At 43.9% G+C, this 20078-nt stretch overlaps 1 protein-coding gene and 1 pseudogene across 1 annotated transcript; both read right to left on the reverse strand.

Moving 5' to 3' along the window:
• Nucleotides 1-1879: 1879 nt before the first annotated feature.
• LOC125549300 (putative glutathione S-transferase) lies at nucleotides 1880-2870 on the reverse strand. Its single transcript, XM_048712743.2, has 2 exons — nucleotides 2525-2870; nucleotides 1880-2409 (listed from the first exon to the last, which is right to left on the reverse strand). Exons 1-2 carry the CDS (start codon nucleotides 2834-2836, stop codon nucleotides 2020-2022), a joined length of 702 nt encoding a protein of 233 aa, XP_048568700.2. The 5' UTR covers nucleotides 2837-2870; the 3' UTR covers nucleotides 1880-2019.
• Nucleotides 2871-7499: 4629 nt separating this feature from the next.
• On the reverse strand, nucleotides 7500-9044 carry LOC125549301 (putative glutathione S-transferase; annotated as a pseudogene).
• Nucleotides 9045-20078: the final 11034 nt, after the last annotated feature.

Below are 20078 nucleotides of genomic sequence, written 5' to 3' on the forward strand. Positions count from 1 at the left end.
GTTGGCAGTTCAGACTGAACATCAGTCTTTCTACAATCAAAATTTAAAAATCTGCTCCTGACCATGTACTACTCGAAATATCTTATGCCACCAACTGCCCGGTTATCTTATTTTTTACTGATTATGTTGATTCAAGCCACAAGCATCACACAAATCACTAGCTTAGGTTATTTGTTGCCTAGATAACTCGGAAGCATTGTCTTTGCCGAGGAGAGGCACTTTCCCCTAATCGTGGTGAAGTAGGAGATGACTTCTGTTCGGCAGGCACTCCTTGACAGCTTCATCGATATTGTAGTCCTCATTCCACCTATGAACTCTTTGTGTCACCCTTGTCCAATGAGATAGTAGGCTAGCAGTGCCAATGTCGACGAGTCCAAAATTGTGGCGCCCTAGAAGAATTGCTTCTCTGTACGAAAATGTCTATAAGAACATAAATCAGTGTGTGCTTATTATGCTTGCAACTATTTCTTTTGGAAACATGTATATACATATTAAAATGTGCTTATACATAGTTTAAAATGTGATGGTGTATAGTAATTACATTGCTCGTGCTATTTATTTTATTTTTGCTTTGCAGGCTTTCCAAAGCTTGCCAATGAAACTGTTCAAAGAACTTGGAAGCTTCAGTAGAGTGACTATTCCAGCAGTAATGCAATTTGGCATGGCTCAGTCACCCACTATATCAAGAGCTCAGGAAAATGTTGTTGCAAAGGCTATTGCTTGCTACACATCCATTTTTTTTACTTTTTTATTTCGCTAAACTCAACCAAGCCAAGAAGCAGTGCTACAGAGCCGACTTCTGTCTGATAGTCAGCCTACGAGGCAGCAAGCAGCTAAAAAACACAACCGTCTCAGGCTTACAATAGGCACCGAATCTTTCAATACACAGAGGTGTGCACGTGAACCAAGCTAGATGCAGATCCGCTCCCAGGTGCATGTGTGGAGGTGACATGCCACACATGTTATCATGGCCGGAGATGACAGAGCCGGAGAATAAATGTTCGGTGGTCCAAGAGAAAAGCCCATTGGCCACACCATAACAGCCTCTAAGAAACTCACTGTGTGTTCGTGGAATGTCCTATTTGATGCTTAAGGAGCTTAAAAAAAATTGATGCTTAAGGCGCCAAATAATTTCTTATTTACCCAATGCATAGCCCCGGAACAGTAGGGAAGCCTTCAAAATGTCGGCAAGCATCGAAACAAGTGTTATTTATGACCAAAAGAACTCATGGATGTTCAATTATCAACCAAACATGTACTTCCCAAGAGCATATATATCTTATTCCTGCATAGGCAAACTATAAGCTAACCGAGCACAGTGGCATCGAACAATAACATTCCACCAACTGCCCTATGTCTTATTTTAGGACGGATATTTATGTAGTTTAGGACCTGTTTGGTTCCAAATAAATCACCAACTTATAAGTCAAAAAATAAAAAAATGACTTATTTTATCAAACAGACTCAACTTATAAGTTACCCCAACTTATAAGGCCCTGTTTTGTTCTAAATAAGTCACCAACTTATAAGTCGAAAAGTGCAAAAAGTGACTTATTTTGCCAAACGGACCCAACTTATAAGTCATAAGTTGCTTCACCCCAACTTAAAACTTATAAGTCACCCCCTTTTACGTGGGTCCCATCACCTTTACATTGAAAAACAAGGTGGGAAGGTGTGGTCAGGTGACTTATAAGTCAGATGACAACCGAACAGGCGTGACTTATAAGTCATTGATTCTAAGTCACCTGACTTATAAGTCAGGTGACTTATTGGAACCAAACAGGCCATAAGTCATAAGTTGCTTCATCACAACTTAACACTTATAAGTCATCCCTTTTGCATGGGTCCCACCACCTTTATATAAAAAAACAAGATGAGAAGATGTGGTTAGGTGATTTATAAGTCAGGTGACAACCAAACAGTCATGACTTATAAGTTATTGATTTTAAAGTCACTTGACTTATTTGAAATCAAATAGGGCCTCAAGCCGGAGGCATCACACGGACCACTAGCTTAGGTCTATTTGCTGGCTAGATAATTGGGTAGCATGGACTTCCCCGCGGCGATGCACTTTCCTCTGATAGCAGTGAAGTGGGACACAAGCTGCTCCCGATCTGGCAGGCACTCCATGACAACTTCGTCGGCGTTGTAGTCCTCCATCCACCGGTGGATAGCAGGATACTCGTCATCATTCATGACGGTTATCCCAGCAACCTCTTGCAGCACGCCCGCCCAGTGGGACAGAACGCTGGCGCCGGCGATGTCGGCGAGGCCGATAGCAGCGCCACCGAAGAATCTCTTCTCCTTGAGTTGCGTCTCCACTATCACCAAGTGTTCCTTAGCATCCTCCATGAGAAGCTTCCGTGTCTCGCCCTCCGTCCACAGCGCCAGCCACACCGACATCAGGCACTGATCAAACAAGTCACGCACACAACATAATGAGAATATATTTCACTATGTAACCTTTTTGGAACAGCGAATTTGAGTTGTAAAAAATAGTTTCCAGGCATGCATGATAACCTACCTTTTCCGCAAAGAACTTGGCCCAGAAGCGGGCCTCGGCCCTCTCGCCGGGGTCTGCTGGCAGGAGCGGCGGGCCATCAAAGGCCTCGTCGATGTACTCAAGGATGACCAGCGACTCGCAGATGGGCTTGTCGCCGTGGAGGAGCACGGGCACCCTGTGGTGGACGGGGTTGTGGCGGAGCAGCAGCTCGCTCTTGTTGGAGAGGTCTTCCGTAATGAGCTCGTAGGCGACTCCCTTGAGGCGCAGGGCCACCTCGGCACGGTGGACGAACGGACTGCCGAAGGCGCCGATGAGCTTCACCGGTTCCGTCATTTTGCTTCCTTGTTCGTGATCTGGAAGATAGGTATGGTTGGTACGTGTATATATAGTGCTAGGAATTCCTCTCAGCTCGTCAAAGTGGAAGTCATTTTGCCTTTGTCTTTTGGGATAGAAGAAGACTGCTGGTTGTTTCGTTTCTAGCACACGTTGCCGCGGTGGCACGAGACTCGATCTCTCTCACCGTGTAAAATCATTTTGGTCAAGAGCATCTCGGAATATGAGACAATGGTGATGATCACCAGCAACGGCAGAACGGGACGCCCAAATTTCAAATTTGACCCGTCTCCCTACGCACCTGGCAGCGGGGGCTTTCTCGGCCGCACACGACGAGGCCTTGGGCCGTCAAAACGCTAGTGGGCTGGTCATAGTGAAGAGTAATTTAGACCAATAACATGTATATGTTACTAGTTTATACTATTATTTTCATAGTGGGTGGTGTCATAATAGTGGGTGGTGTCATATGTGTGGTAACATAGTTGAATTTATTTATTACTTTGTAGACTCATTTTGCATTGGAAAACGCTATGTGATGGTATCATATTATGTTACTTTATTTGCCTCTTTCCTTATTAACTACCTGTCACCTCATCATTCTTGCTTATGTGGCAGCTATGTTACTACTTATGTTACTCCCACTATAACCAGCCTTAGAGCATCTTCGGGCTCCTCAAAAATGCTCATTGCACGTGACCAATCACAAAATCATGCTCCCCCTCTTCACGCAAAATTGCCTTGGTTTTCAGTCGATGTCTTTTTTGTATGTGCTCAATGTGCGCCGAAATTTTTTCAACAACTTCGGGCTCCTTGTTTGCTTCTTCTTTCTTGTTCATCTTCTGCATTATTACTTTTCTCCCAGTTTTGAACATCTTTTTCTCCATGGCGATGGGATTATATTTTGTACCCCATTCGACGGTCCATATGTTGGTGAGATAGTCGTCTGTAGCATTATTTTTCTTGTAGCATGGCTCTCCCAGCAGCATATGACACGAAATCATCGATACCGAAATTACATCGCACAAAACCTCACAAGAAAATTTGCCAACAGAAAACACTACCATAGTTTGGTGCGTGATGTCGAGCTTGTCGTATCACCTCTTCATTGAGTAAGGTTGCTGATTTGGTGTCATCGGTAGCTCTAGCTTCTCTACCACGTCGATGCCGACCGCATTGATAGAACAGTCATGGTCTCATGGTCGATCATTGTGGCGCAAACTTTCTCTCCTACTTTACAGTACGTGTGAACTTTTTTTAGCGCCATAGCCTTCCTCCCCCAACAAAAATTACTTGCATATCCTCCGGTAGCTCCTCCTTGATGACGCCACCTGACTGTCTCCTCCAAAGTGTTGTGAGCAATGCCGGTCTCTGATACCACTTGTAGACTATCAGTGTGTTGACGATTGTTGGCAGTCAAAGACTAACCTTTGTGCGAACTTCTTGTTAGCTCCCTTGATCGACATCAAATGGATATACAAATCATCAATTATCTCTAGATCCATTATAAGTTCATCCTCCTCCTCCTCCTCCGCATGATCAGATTTCTCATGTTGCGAGTTCACCATCTTTCAAACAACTGGATCAAATAGCAGAAAAAAGTACAATGATGAACCTTGCTCCAAATACCACTTGATGTAGAGAGAACCTCGAGACGAGGGTAGATTCATTGTTGACCCGATCTTTCACGGCACAAACCTTGACTGCAGCAACTAATCGTAGCAAGTTTATGAAGATGTTCGCAAATCCCACTGAAACAATGCACCAACCCCTCGATCTGAAGGAATAACGTGGACGAAACGTTTATGCTCAGCTTGTGATGTTCTATGCGTCATGTCACAAGAACTCACACACCAGTAGAGATTTTTGATAAGATTTCTCTAAACTCGATAATGGCCAATGGCGGAAATACACATCTATCTATCTATCTATCTATACTAATTTCGCACTTCCTAGAAATTCCCACGTTAATTAGTAATTACCGGCCATCCATCTGATGAGACCGAGTTATAACGGTGCATATTTACCAATATAATCCTTGTAATCTAACTAAAAAAACCAACACGGCCGGTCGAGGCGCCATGCCACCGCGTCCACGCGCAGGCGGCCTTGTGGGCGGTCTCGAACGTCCCGAGACTGAGACGTGTATTAGCGGAGCGGATCTCCTCATAATACACGTCGGAGGGGCAGGCGCGTGGCGGCGGTCCCGGGGGAGGGGGGGGCGCTGGAGGCGAGGAAGAAGAAAGCGGCGGGGAAGAAGGGGGTGACGGAGTGGCGGTTGGCGGGCTCGCACGCGGGTTTCTATAGAGCGCACCCGACGCTGCGCACCAAAACTGCCACGCACCGGGGCGCATCGCGCGCGCATACTTCTTTTTCCCGCGCCTGCTGGAGCAAACCAAACCGGCCCGCGGGCGTAAAACCGGAATCTTTTCCGGCGCGCGCCAAAGCTAGCACGTCTGGTGGAGATGCTCTCAGCTCATCAAAGTGGAAGTCATCTTGTCTTTTGGGCTAGAAGAAGACTGATGGCTGCTTCGTTTGTACAATACTTTTCTTTTTCGCAATCTCTCTCAGTGTGAAAGCATTTTGGTCAAGAGCGTCTCCGAATATGAGCCGATGGTGATGATGACCCGCAACGGCAGAATGGGACGGCCAAATTTCGAATTTGACTCCCTTGATTGATTCCTCTACCTCGTCGCCTTATATATGCGCGGAGGGAGACGACGAGGCCTCGGCCCATCAAAACTCTAGTGCGCTGCATCCTTAAGCATGGGCTCCTCAACGCTCTCTATCTATCCGAATGGACGGCCCAGTTAGCGACCCATCATAAATCATGACCTAGTTGACTCCTCAAATCTACCCTATACGTTCGGACTCACTAGCACCAATCCATATATGAGGCGGATATAAGGTGGAAGGTAATTAAGCAATAACTAAGAGCAACCAAGCGCACTCAAATGGAACAATGACTGGCCACCAACTGCCTAGGTCTCTTATTTGTAAGCGATCTTCGTGTTGATTTCATGCCACAAACATCACACAAACTGCTAGCTTGGATTATTTGTTGCCTAGATAACTGAGTGGCATGGACTAGGCCGCAGAGAAGCACTTTGCCCTGATGATGGTGAAGTAGGGGATGAGATGGACCCTGTTCAGCAGACACTCCTTGACAGCTTCATCAACGTTGTATTCCTCGGTCCACTGGTGGTAAAAGGATACTCATAGTCTGAAATCACGCTCGCCCCAGCGACCTCTTGCATCATGCTCGTCATGCGAGATAGTAGGCTGACACCAGCGAGGGTAAACGTACGTGGCGCCTCTGAGGTACTTCTTTATGAGATGTGTCTGCACTAGTGTCGAGTTCACTTTCGCATACTGGATGAGGACCTTTTGCGCATCGCTTTATGTCCAGAGCGGCAGTCACAATGATGAATAAAGCCCGAGTTTCAACTTTCAAATATTAAATAATATATATTATTTGCTAAATTTTACCACTTTAACTGTTGAAATATTAAAAGGCATATTTGTAAGATGAAATTTATTGTACATATAAAAAGTAACCATGAAATGTATGTTGGTGACCAATGTCGATGTCCAAGACAAGACTTGAGTTCTACCGTGGTATGATATATTTATAATTATGATGACAAAATTTTGGGCTTCTATGCGAAGACGTACTCTAGAACAAGCTTGGATGAGATGAACTACTAGTGCTAGTGAAAACCATGTGTAGGTCCAGCTTGAACTAACCTGGAGCTAACTAAACACGGAATGAAGACGGACCCTATGTTGATGGATTAATGAACGCACTTGTACGCATGACACGGACATGTTTACTAGCTTAGCTGTTTTGCCTTACCAGAACATACAATGACCTACGCGTCCATATCCTGGGAACAGTCTACTACGATTGGTTCTCTCATACTCCCTCCGTTCGGAATTATTTATCGCCGAAATGGATAAAAATGGATGTATCTACAACTAAAATCCGTCTAGACATATCCATTTCTCCGACAAGTAATTCCGGTCGGAGGAGGGAGTACAAAATAACTTCAAACTAAGACTATAAAAATGTAGAGATTTCAAGAAGTACATTAGAATACAAGGGTAAGAAAATTCAGCTGATTCTCAATCACGACACGAGCATATTTGTGGGAATTCAATGAAATATAGTAACTTCAAATTCTTGTTTTCATCTGTTACGCAGATAGTAAAAGAGATTAGAACGGATATGCTCGGAAGTTTCACTAATTAGTTTGTCGGTAACTTCATTAACTTGCTTGGGCACTTGTACTGTTCCACCACCATCTATTCATACAGGTACAGAGAGTACATTTTGTGCAGCCCACAATGCACGTCGCACGGTTGAGCTTCTAAACTTTTATACCATGGATATAGGTTATGCTATATCTTGTGCATAGGTACACTTTTTGAACAACATAACTATGTATACGCTACAAAAAGGAAAGAGACGAGTGAGTATCACCAAATATATAGTACTTCCATACGGCATGTGTATAAATGGTTTCGAAAACTTGGTGGCATTCAACAATCTATCTATTTGAGAGATAAATGGACAGTAGTTACGGTAATGGTCAAAACTTGTACATATTGTCTATTCAATATGGAAATTGATCAAAGTTGGCACGAAGCTAGCTACCCAAAGGCATGGTAGTGAATGACTGTATTCATTTGGATAGACATACATGTCAACCAAACATCAAATAGCGACGGCAACCAACCCATCTGCCAGATGCATTAGAACTAGCTACACATGTTGACGTTAGCAACCGGACTATATATAGTTCAGTCACTCTGAATTTTGTAGAACCATGGATCTCTGAGTTTTCTCGGCTCTGGTTCCTCAAGAGAAGAGAGATCAACTGGTCAATTCAGCAATATTCGCCCAGAGATCACGCGAGAACCAACCGACGAGCCGTATAGGATTAGTGTCCTCCTGGTTTGCTACAGAGCCGACTTGGGTCTGATAGTCAGACTACGAGGCATCAGCCAACTCGAAAATCACAACCGTCTCAGGCTTACAATAGGCACCAAAATTTTCATTGCACAGAGGTGTGCGCGTGAACCAAACTGGCTACAGATCCCCTAGAGGCCGCTTCCTGCATAGGCAAACCGAGCACAGTGGCATCGAACAATAACATTCCACCAACTGCCCCTATGTCTTATTTTACGACAGATCTTCATCTTAATTCAAACGACACGAACCTCTAGCTTAGTCTATTTGCTCGCTAGATAATTGGGTAGCATGGACTAGGCCGCGGCGACGCACTTCCCTCTGATAACGATGAAGTGGGTCACAACCTGGTCCCTATCTAGCAGGCACTTAGTGACAACTTCGTCGGCGTTGTAGTCCTCCATCCTCGTCATCCCTCATGACGGTTATCCCTGCGACCTCTTGCAGCACGCCTGCCCAGTGGGACAGCACGCTGGCGCCGGCAATGTCGACGAGGCCGATGGCAGCGCCTCCGAAGAATCTCTTCTGCTTGAGCTGCGTCTCCACTATCGCCAAGTGTTCCTTAGCATCCTCCATGAGAACCTTCCGTGTCTTGCCCGCCGTCCACAGCGCCAGCCACACCGACATCAGGCACTAAATGTTCTAAATAGCAGGCTATGGAAAATAGCGACGGGCCTTCAAATTAGCTATAGCGGAGCGGAGCTATAGCTGGCTATTTCTGAAGGCGGCCATTTAGCGGCACCCTGCTGAAAGGGCTATAGCGGAGCTATAGTAGTCGGCTATTTAAAACTATGGCACTGATCAAACAATTCACACACAAATGGCATAATGAGATTATATTAGGAATTTGTCCTACATTTTGCAAAGATGAATTTGAGTTCTAAAAAATAATATTCCGTCATGCATGGTAACCTTTTCGGCAAAGAACTTGGCCCAGAAGCGGGCCTTGGCCTCTCGCCGGGGTCGGTTGGCAGGAGCGGCGGGCCGTCAAAGGCCTGGTAGATGTACTCGAGGATGACCAGCGACTCGCAGATGGCCTTGTCGCCGTGGAGGAGCACCGGCACCCTGTGGTGGACGGGGTTGTGGCTGAGCAGCAGCTCGCTCTTGTTAGAGAGGTCTTCTGTGATGAGCTGGTAAGCGACTCCCTTGAGGCGCAGGGCCACCTCCGCACGGTGGACGAACGGGCTGCCGAAGGCGCCGATGAGCTTCACCGGTTCAGTCATCTTCCTTCCTTCTATGTGATCTGGAGATGCGTATGGTGTTGGTACGTATATATATAATATAAGGTGCTAGGAATTCCTCAGAGTCGTCAAAGTGGAAGTCATTTTGCCTTTGTCTTTTGAGACATAAGAAGACTGCTGGTTGCTTCGTTTCTACAGTAGTTTCTAGCACATGTCGCCGCGGTGGCACGAGACTTTTCTTTTTCGTAGTCTCTTTCCGTGCGAAAGCATTTTGGTCAAGAGCATCTCCGAACATGAGACGATGTTGATGATGACCAGCAACGGCAGAACGGGACGGCCAAATTTCGAATTCGCCTCGTCTCCCTCCGCACCTGGAAGCACGAGCTTTCTCGGCTGCAGACGACGAGGCCACGGCCCATCAAAACGCTAGTGCACCGCATCTTAGAGCATGGGCTCCTCGATGCTCCGAATGGACATCCCAGTTAGTGACTGGTCACTAAATCATGACCTAGTCTGACTCCTCAAATCGGTCCTATACGTTTGGGCTCACCTACATCCTCATATTCAGTTTATATCTGAGGCGGATATGAGGAGGTCTAGTCTTGTCTGGACGGGTCCGTCAATTTAAACTTACAGAAAGGACCTATTCGGATACACGCCAGATCTCATCGATCCGGTGAGGACGCATTCACACCGTCGCTCCGGTGCGCAGCCCAAGGGGCCAAATCAGGCTATTTAAGCTGTTCAACGAGCCTCAACCGTACTCATTCTATTTTCACCCTCGCCATCCTGTCTGCGCCGCCACTCCCAAGCTCCACCATCACTCCAATCCATTTCAATCTTCTCCGAGATCATCATCCGCTGGCAACCATGGTCCGCCAGCAGATCACCACCTACAAGATGCTCACTCCACAGTGCCGGTTAGGATGTATTGTTCAACATGACACAATTGGAATAGTGTTTATACAAGTGAATATCTTTCAGGACTATTTCTACTAACTTGATTTTAGTTTAGCATTCTTTTCTTTCCAAATGATGCCTTCATGCTGTGGACATGCAGGATTCATAAAGAACAAGATTTTTTTATAAGAATCTAATTATGCTTTCAACTATTTCTTTGGGAAACGTGCACATACATAAAAAGATGTGCGTATATGTAGTTTGAAATGTGACATTCTATATTAATTACATTGCCTTCACTTTTTTGCTTTGCAGTTCTTTGAAGGCTAGCCAGTGGAAGTCTTCACAGAAGTTGATGATAGAAGTTTCGGTATAGTGACTGTCCAGCAGCAGGGCAATTTGGCATGGATCAGTCACATATATGGGCGTATTTTTACTAGAATTAAATGCTTATTCTTGCCAGTATATGAGAGAAAAGGTGTCTACCGCACTCGAACAAGTCATGGTACTCAGACATGTCCCATGAGTGCTTCTGCAAAAGCAAATGTGTAGAATATTATTAGCAACCTAAAACTAGATCCTTAATTAGTTGATTAGTTCTAATGAAATCATATAAAATAGTTGCAATACGCTAACCTCTCTAAATTGCCCTTGTATTTCGAACATGCCTATGTTCATCATAACAGTATGGATGGAAGACAAAGGAACATTTTCACTCCTGATACCTCCTAATCCTGATATGCAACGGCCATGTGCATGTTGGAAATATGAGCGAGTTACTACGAGATTTAATCCGAATAATTAGAAGATAAATCATGACTACAGTAGCAGAGATTAAACTAATCATGCGAACTAGCATAGCAGATGAACAGATCACATCTAGGACACATACTAGAAACATGAATTCTACCACGATCTCGAACAGGAAGGATAGAATTACATATGGTGCAGCGGGAGCAGCACCGCCCGCGTTGACGTTGTCGCCCATGTCATCGAGGATGAGGTTGCCGAGGTCGGGGAAGAAGTCGTCATTCGCGAAGTCGTCGCTGCCAGCAGTCGCGCGAGTGCGCTCCCCAAAAACCTGATCGCCCCTCTCCCGTACAGGATCACGAGAGGTAGGGTTCCGGAGGCCTGCTGTCCCTTCTCCCGGTGCACGCCGAAAGGAGGGATGGAGAAGACTTGCTTGGCGGCGCAATGATCTGGAACGGTGATGAGAAACCAAACGAAGCGGCGGCGGCTAGGGTAGACGTCTGCCTGACTATATAGTGCGGGTAGGTCGTGGGGGTAAACCCCACGTCCGAGTCGTCAAGATCCAAAAGAATCGGAAACGGTTCAGTAATTAACCCGTCTGTTAATTATTAATTAATGACTCATTAATTTTTTCCGAACAGCAAAAATATAGACAACGTGCATAGCTTTGTCCTCGGCTCGGCTCAATCCCACAACCCACAACCCGCGGCGCTGCGCGGCGTGACAAGGCGTGACGTGGCGAGGCGAGCGAGGAGGAGGAGCGCGCGTGTAGGTCTCCTCTTCTCATGCTCATACAAGTGGTAGAAGAGCTGACCTTATAAAGAGGTGCAACTCTCTCTCAACTTCCGGGGTGGGACTAAACTTTTGCCTCACTCACTCCATTCACATGTGTGCATGAATGTGCCAAGAGAATTTCAGAATTTTAGTTGGGCTTTGGGCCAAAGGCCTACTAGCAAAATTCCAACAATCCTCCACAAAGTCTCATTGGCACATCTCATTATTTAGTTTCAAAACATTGTTTATATACCGGTGCTTAGTGGAGACTGTGAAGTTGAACTTCCACTTAGAGATTTATGCTACACTAGATCACAACTTGAATAGTGCACTATGCCTTCAACTACAAGTTTTCTGCGAGACTAGTTTCACACAAATTCTTGACCGATATTGGGCTGCCGCAAGACTTCCCCGCGGGTGGAGCGTATACGTCATACTCCAGGGTCTTTTCATGAATTTATTAGAGAACACTCAATTCTCATAGACTGTGACGTTAATAGTCAAATTCATATAGGTGTGTTGCTCAGAAGATGTTCTGCAGGACAACATCTCTGCTTACCCGAATAAGCCACTTGGAACACATTAAGATAAGTATCAACCTGCCATGCAGATCAGGAGAGTATTGCATCTTCATGGAGTGGGATAGGTAATATAGGGATACTCTCCTCCCAGCTGACCAACAACTTGTCTCCCACTTCTACTTCACGGGATCTCCGATCACATAGAGTGGGTTACCATTATGGACAACTCATGCGGTGGGTCTCAGACCCATCTCCATCGATGCATTATCTATCACATTACGTGATAGACCCTTTGTGAAGGGATCTGCTAAATTTTTTGACGTTTGGATATAATCCAACGTATCAACTCCGGAGTTTCTCAATTTTTTGACAGATTTCAGTCTCCTCTTCACATGCCTTGAGGACTTCATATTGTCCTTTGAACTGTTTATTTTGACGATCATAGTTTGATTATCACAGTTCATCGGGATAGGGAGTATTGGTTTTTCAACCATAGGTAAGTCCATCAAGAGTTCACGAAGCCACTCTGCTTCAACAGTGGCAGTGTCTAATGCTATGAGTTCTGCTTCCATAGTTAACCTTGTTAAGATGGTCTACTTGCAAGACTTCCAGGAAACAGCGCCACCACCAAGTGTGAAAACATAACCACTTGTGGCCTTAATCTCATCAGCATCAGATATCCAGTTTGAGTCTCTATTGAAGGAAATATGCCCTAGAGGCAATAATAAAGTTATTATTTATTACCTTATATCATGATAAATGTTTATTATTCATGCTAGAATTGTATTAACCGGAAACATAATACATGTGTGAATACATAGACAAACAGAGTGTCACTAGTATGCCTCTACTTGACTAGCTCGTTGATCAAAGATGGTTATGTTTCCTAACCATAGACATGAGTTGTCATTTGATTAACGGGATCACATCATTAGGAGAATGATGTGATTGACTTGACCCATTCCGTTAGCGTAGCACTTGATCGTTTAGTTTGTTGCTATTGCTTTCTTCATGACTTATACATGTTCCTATGACTATGAGATTATGCAACTCCCGTTTACCAAAGGAACACTTTGTGTGCCACCAAATATCACAACGTAACTGGGTGATTATAAAGGTGCTCTACAGGTGTCTCCAAAGGTACTTGTTGGGTTGGCGTATTTCGAGATTAGGATTTGTCACTCCTATTGTCGGAGAGGTATCACTGGGCCCACTCGGTAATGCACATCACTATAAGCCTTGCAAGCATTGCAACTAATGAGTTAGTTGCGGGATGATGTGTTACGGAACGAGTAAAGAGACTTGCCGGTAACGAGATTGAACTAGGTATTGAGATACCGACGATCGAATCTCAGGCAAGTAACATACCGATGACAAAGGGAACAACATATGTTGTTATGCGGTTTGACCGATAAAGATCTTTGTAGAATATGTAGGATCCAATATGAGCATCCAGGTTCCACTATTGGTTATTGACAGGAGACGTGTCTCGGTCATGTCTACATAGTTCTCGAACCCGTAGGGTCCGCACGCTTAAAGTTCGATGACGGTTATATTATGAGTTTATGTGTTTTGATGTACCGAAGGAGTTCGGAGTCCCGGATGAGATCGGGGACATGATGAGGAGTCTCGAAATGGTCGAGACGTAAAGATCGATATATTGGATGAGTATATACGGACATCGGAAAGGTTCCGAGTGATTCGGGTATTTTCGGGAGTACCGGGGAGTTACGGGAATTCGTATTGGGCCTTAATGGGCCATACGGGAAAGGAGAGAAAGGCCTCAAAGGGTGGCCGCACCCCTCACCATGGGCTGGTCCGAATTGGACTAGGGAGGGGGGGGGGCCTTCCTTCCTTCCTTCCTTCTCCTTTTCCCTTCCCTTTCCTTCTCTCCTACTCCTACTACTTGGAAGGGATCCTAGTTCTACTAGGAAAGGGGGAATCCTACTCCCGGTGGGAGTAGGACTCCCCTAGGGCGCGCCATAGAGAGGGTCAGCCCCTCCCCTCCTCCACTCCTTTATATACGTGGCCAGGGGGCACCCCATAGACAACAATTGATCTCTTGATCTCTTAGCCGTGTGCGGTGCCCCCCTCCACCACAATCCACCTCGATCATATCGTAGCGGTGCTTAGGCGAAGCCCTGCGTCGGTAGAACATCATCATCGTCACCACGCCGTCGTGCTGACTAAACTCTCCCTCAACACTCGGCTGGATCGGAGTTCGAGGGACGTCATCGAGTTGAACGTGTGCAGAACTCGGAGGTGCCGTGCGTTCGGTACTTGATCGGTCGGATCGTGAAGACGTACGACTACATCAACCGCGTTGTGCTAACGCTTCTGCTTTCGGTCTACGAGGGTACGTGGACAACACTCTCCCATCTCGTTGCTATACATCACCATGATCTTGCGTGTGCATAGGAAATTTTGAAATTACTGCGTTCCCCAACAGTGCTATCAGAGCCATATTTTATGCGTTGATGTTGTGCACGAGTAGAACACAAGTGAGTTGTGGGCGATATAAGTCATACTGCTTACCAGCATGTCATACTTTGGTTCGGCGGTATTGTTGGATGAAGCGGCCCGGACCGACATTACGCGTACGCTTACGCGAGACTGGTTCTACCGACGTGCTTTGCACACAGGTGGCTGGCGGGTGTCAGTTTCTCCAACTTTAGTTGAACCAAGTGTGGCTACGCCCGGTCCTTGCGAAGATTAAAACAGCATCAACTTGACAAACTATCATTGTGGTTTTGATGCGTAGGTAAGAACGGTTCTTTCTCAGCCCGTAACAGCCACGTAAAACTTGCAACAACAAAGTAGAGGACGTCTAACTTGTTTTTGCAGGGCATGTTGTGATGTGATATGGTCAAGACGTGATGAGATATAAGTTGTTGTATGAGATGATCATGTTTTGTTGAAGTTATCGGCAACAGGCAAAAGCCTTATGGTTATCTCTCTATTGCATAAGATGCAAGCGCCAAGTAATTGCTTTACTTTATCGCTATGCGATAGCAATAGTTGCAAGAGCAATTGTTGGCGAGACAACCATGTGACGACACATTGATATAGATCAAGATGATGGAGATCATGGTGTCATGCCGGTGACGATGGAGATCATGACGATGCTTTGGAGATGGAGATCAAAGGCACAAGATGATGATGACCATATCATGTCACATATTTTGATTGCATGTGATGTTTATCTTTTATGCATCTTATTTTTCTTAGATCGACGGTAGCTTTATAAGATGATCTCTCACTAATTATCAAGGTACAAGTGTTCTCCCTGAGTATGCACCGTTGTGAAAGTTCTTCGTGCTGAGACACCACGTGATGATCGGGTGTGATAGGCTCTACGTTCAAATACAACGGGTGCAAAACAGTTGCACAAGCGGAATACTCAGGTTAAACTTGACGAGCCTAGCATATAACAGATATGGCCTCGGAACACGGAGACCGAAAGGTCGAGCGTGAATCATATAGTAGATATGATCAACATAGTGATGTTCACCATTGGAACTACTCCATCTCACGTGATGATCGGACATGGTTTAGTTGATTTGGATCACGTGATCACTTAGAGGATTAGAGAGATGTCTATCTAAGTGGGAGTTCTTAAGTAATATGATTAATTGAACTTTAATTTATCACGAACTTAGTCCTGGTAGTATTAGCATATCTATGTTGTAGATCAATAGCTCCTGTTTAGCTCCCCTGTTTTATTTTTGATATGTTCCTAGAGAAAACTAAGTTGAAAGATGTTAGTAGCGATGATGCAGATTGGATCCGTGATCTGAGGTTTATCCTCATTGCTGCACAGAAGAATTATGTCTTTGATGCACCGCTAGGTGATAAACCTATTGCAGGAGCAGATGCAGATGTTATGAACATTTGGCTAGCTCAATATGATGACTACTTGATAGTTTAGTGCACCATGCTTAAACGGCTTAGAATCGGGACTTCAAAGACGTTTTGAACGACATAGACCATATGAGATGTTCCAGGAGTTGAAGTTAATATTTCAAGCAAATACCCGAGTTGAGAGATATGAAGTATCCAACAAGTTTTATAGCTAAAAGATGGAGGAGAATAGCTCAAGCAGTGAGCATGTGCTCAGATTGTCTGGGTACTACAATCTCTTGAATCAAGTGGGAGTTAATCTTCCAGATAAAATAGTGATTGATAGAATTCTCTAGTCACCATCACCAAGTTAGTAGAACTTCGTGATGAACTATGATATGCAAGGGATAAGGGAAACGATTCCCAAGCTCTTCGTAATGGTGAAATCAACGAAGGTAGAAATCAAGAAAAATATCAAGTGTTGATGGTAGACAAGACCACTAGTTTCAAGAAAAGGACAAAGGGAAGAAAGGGGAATTTCAAGAAGAACGGCAAGCAAGTTGCTGCTCAAGTGAAAAACCCAGGTCTGAACCTAAGCCTGAAACTGAGTGCTTCTACTGCAAAGGGACTGGTCACTGGAAGCCGAACTACCCCAAGTAATTGGCGGATAAGAAGGATGGCAAAGTGAACATAGGTATATTTGATATACATGTTATTGGTGTGTACTTTACTAGTGTTTATAGCAACCCCTCAGTATTTGATACTAGTTCAGTTGCTAAGAGTAGTAACTCGAAACGGGAGTTGCAGAATGAACAGAGACTAGTTAAGGGTGAAGTGACGATGTGTGTTAGAAGTGGTTCCAAGATTGATATGATCATCATCGCACACTCCCTATACTTTCGGGATTAGTGTTGAACCTAAATAAGTGTTATTTGATGTTTGCATTGAGCATAAATATGATTGGATCATGTTTATTGCAAAACGGTTATTCATGTAAGTTAGAGAATAATTGTTGTTCTGTTTACATGAATAAAACCTTCTATGGTCATACACCCAATGAAAATGGTTTGTTGGATCTCGATCGTGGTGATACACATATTCATAATATTGAAGCCAAAAGATGCAAAGTTAATAATGATAGTGCAACTTATTTGTGGCACTGCCGTTTAGGTCATATTGGTGTAAAGCGCATGAAGAAAATCCATGCTGATGGGTTTTTGGAATCACTTAATTATGAATAAGTTGATGCTTGTGAACCATGCCTCATGGGCAAGATGACTTAGACTCCGTTCTCCGAAACAATGGAGCGAGCAACAGATTTGTTGGAAATCATACATACTGATGTATGTGGTCCGATGAATATTGAGGCTCGTGGCAGGTATCATTATTTTCTGATCTTCACAGATGATTTGAGCAGATATGAGTATATCTACTTGATGAAACACAAGTCTGGAATATTTGAAAAGTTCAAAGAATTTCAGAGTGATGTGGAGAATCATCATAACAAAAATAAAAGTTTCTACAATATGATCGCAGAAGTAAAATATTTGAGTTACGAGTTTGGCCTTCAGTTAAAACAATGTGAAATAGTTTCACTACTCACGCCACCTGGAACACCACAGTGTAATGGTGTGTCCGAACGTCATAACCGTACTTTATTAGATACGGTGCGATCTATGATGTCTCTTACCGATCTACCACTATCGTTTTGGGGCTATGCATTAGAGACAGCTGCATTCACGTTAAATAGGGCACCATCTAAATCCGTTGAGACGACACCGTATGAACTATGGTTTGGCAAGAAACCTAAGCTGTCGTTTCTTAAAGTTTGGGGATGCGATGCTTATATGAAAAAGTTTCATCCTGATAAGCTCAAACCCAAATTGGAGAAATGTGTCTTCATAGGATACCCAAAGGAGACTGTTGGGTACACCTTCTATCACAGATCCGAAGGCAAGACTTTTATTGCTAAATTCGGAGTCTTTCTAGAGAAAGAGTTTCTCTCGAAAGAAGTGAGTGGGAGGAAAGTAGAACTTGATGAGGTAACTATACCTGCTCCCTTATTGGAAAGTAGTTCATCACAGAAATCTGTTCCTGTGACTACTACACCAATTAGTGAGGAAGCTAATGATGAAGATCATGTAACTTCATATCAAGTTACTACCGAAACCTCGTAGGTAAACCAGAGTGAGATCCGCACCAGAATGGTACGGTAATCCTGTTCTGGAGGTCATGTTACTTGACCATGACGAGCCTACGAACTATGAGGAAGCGATGATGAGCCCAGATTCCGCGAAATGGCTTGAGGCCATGAAATCTGAGATGAGATCCATGTATGAGAACAAAGTATGGACTTTGATTGACTTGCCCAATGATCGGCGAGCCATTGAGATTAAATGGATCTTCAAGAGGAAGACGGACGCTGGTAGTAGTGTTACTATCTACAAAGCTAGAATTGTCGCAAAAAGGTTTTTGACAAGGTCAAGGTGTTGATTACGATGAGAGTTTCTCACTCGTATCTATGCTTAAGTCTGTCCGAATCATGTTAGCAATTGCCGCATTTTATGAAATCTGGCAAATGGATAAACAAAATTGCATTCTTTAATGGATTTATTAAATAAGAATTGTATATGATGCAACCAGAAGGTTTTTTCAATCCTAAAGGTACTAACAAAATATGCAAGCTCCAGCGATCCATCTATGGACTGGTGCAAGCATCTCGGAGTTGGAATATACGCTTTGATAAGTTGATCAAAGCATATAGTTTTATACAGACTTGCGGTGAAGCCTGTATTTACAAGAAAGTGAGTGGGAGCACTACATCATTTCTGATAAGTATATGTGAATGGCATACTGTTGATTAGAGATAATGTAGAATTATTCTGCAAAGCATAAAGGAGTGTTTGAAAGGAGTTCTTCAAAGAAAGACCTCGGTGAAGCTGCTTACATATTGAGCATCAAGATCTATAGAGATAGATCAAGACGCTTGATAAGTTTTTCAATGAGTACATACCTTGACAAGATTTTGAAGTAGTTTAAAATGGAACAATCAAAGAAAGAGTTCTTGCGTCTGTTACAAGGTGTGAAACTGAGTAAGACTCAAAGCCCGACCACGGTAGAAGATAGAAAGAGAATGAAACTCACTCCCTATGCCTTGGCCATAGGTTCTATAAAATATGCCATGCTGTCTACCAGATCTATTGTATACCCTACACTGTTTTTGGCAAGGGAGTACAATAGTGATCTAGGAGTAGATCACTGGACAACGGTCAAAATTATCCTTAGTGGAATAAGGATATGTTTCTCGATTATGGAGTGACAAAAAGGTTCGTCGTAAAGGGTTACGTCGATGCAAATTTTGACACTAATCCAGATGACTCTAAATCTCAATCTGGATACATATTGAAAGTGGGAGCAATTAGCTAGAGTAGCTCCGTGCAGAGCATTGTTGACATAGAAATTTGCAAAATACTTACGGATCTGAATGTGGCAGACCCGTTGACTAAACTTCTCTCACAAGCAAAACATGATCACACCTTAGTAAACCCTTTGCGTGTTGGTCACATGTCGATGTGAACTATGGGTATTAATCACATGGTGATGTGAACTATTGGTATTAAATCACATGGCGATGTGAACTAGATTATTGACTCTAGTGCAAGTGGGAGACTGAAGGAAATATGCCCTAGAGGCAATTATAAAGTTATTATTTATTTCCTTATACCATGATAAATGTTTATTATTAATTCTAGAATTGTATTAACCGAAAACATAATACATGTTTGAATACATGGACAAACAGAGTGTCACTAGTATGCCTCTACTTGACTAGCTCGTTGATCAAAGATGGTTATGTTTCCTAACCATAGACATGAGTTGTCATTTGATTAACGGGATCACATCATTAGGAGAATGATATGATTGACTTGACCCATTCCGTTAGCGTAGCACTTGATCGTTTAGTTTGTTGCTATTGCTTTCTTCATGACTTATACATGTTCCTATGACTACGAGATTATGCAACTCCCGTTTACCAGAGGAACACTTTGTGTGCCATCAAATGTCACAACGTAACTGGGTGATTATAAAGGTGCTCTACAGGTGTCTCCGAAGGTACTTGTTGGGTTGGCGTATTTTCAGATTAGGATTTGTCACTCCAATTGTTGGAGAGGTATCTCTGGGCCCACTCGGTAATGCACATCACTATAAGCCTTGCAAGCATTGCAACTAATGAGTTAGTTGCGGGATGATGTGTTACGGAACGAGTAAAGAGACTTGCCGGTAACGAGATTGAACTAGGTATTGAG

Source organism: Triticum urartu, chromosome 3A (assembly GCF_056163025.1).
Source record: "Triticum urartu cultivar PI428250 chromosome 3A, HENAU_Tu73, whole genome shotgun sequence".
In the NCBI taxonomy this organism is placed as follows: domain Eukaryota; kingdom Viridiplantae; phylum Streptophyta; class Magnoliopsida; order Poales; family Poaceae; genus Triticum; species Triticum urartu.

What these genes read in the sequence shown, in the direction of transcription:
- LOC125549300 (XM_048712743.2), bottom strand. Translation starts at nt 2,836, where the DNA reads ATGACGGAACCGGTGAAGCTCATCGGCGCCTTCGGCAGTCCGTTCGTC. An exon ending in CCAAGTTCTTTGCGGAAAAG is followed by an intron (nt 2,410 to 2,524) that starts GTAGGTTATCAT and finishes TTGTTTGATCAG; the next exon opens with TGCCTGATGTCGGTGTGGCT.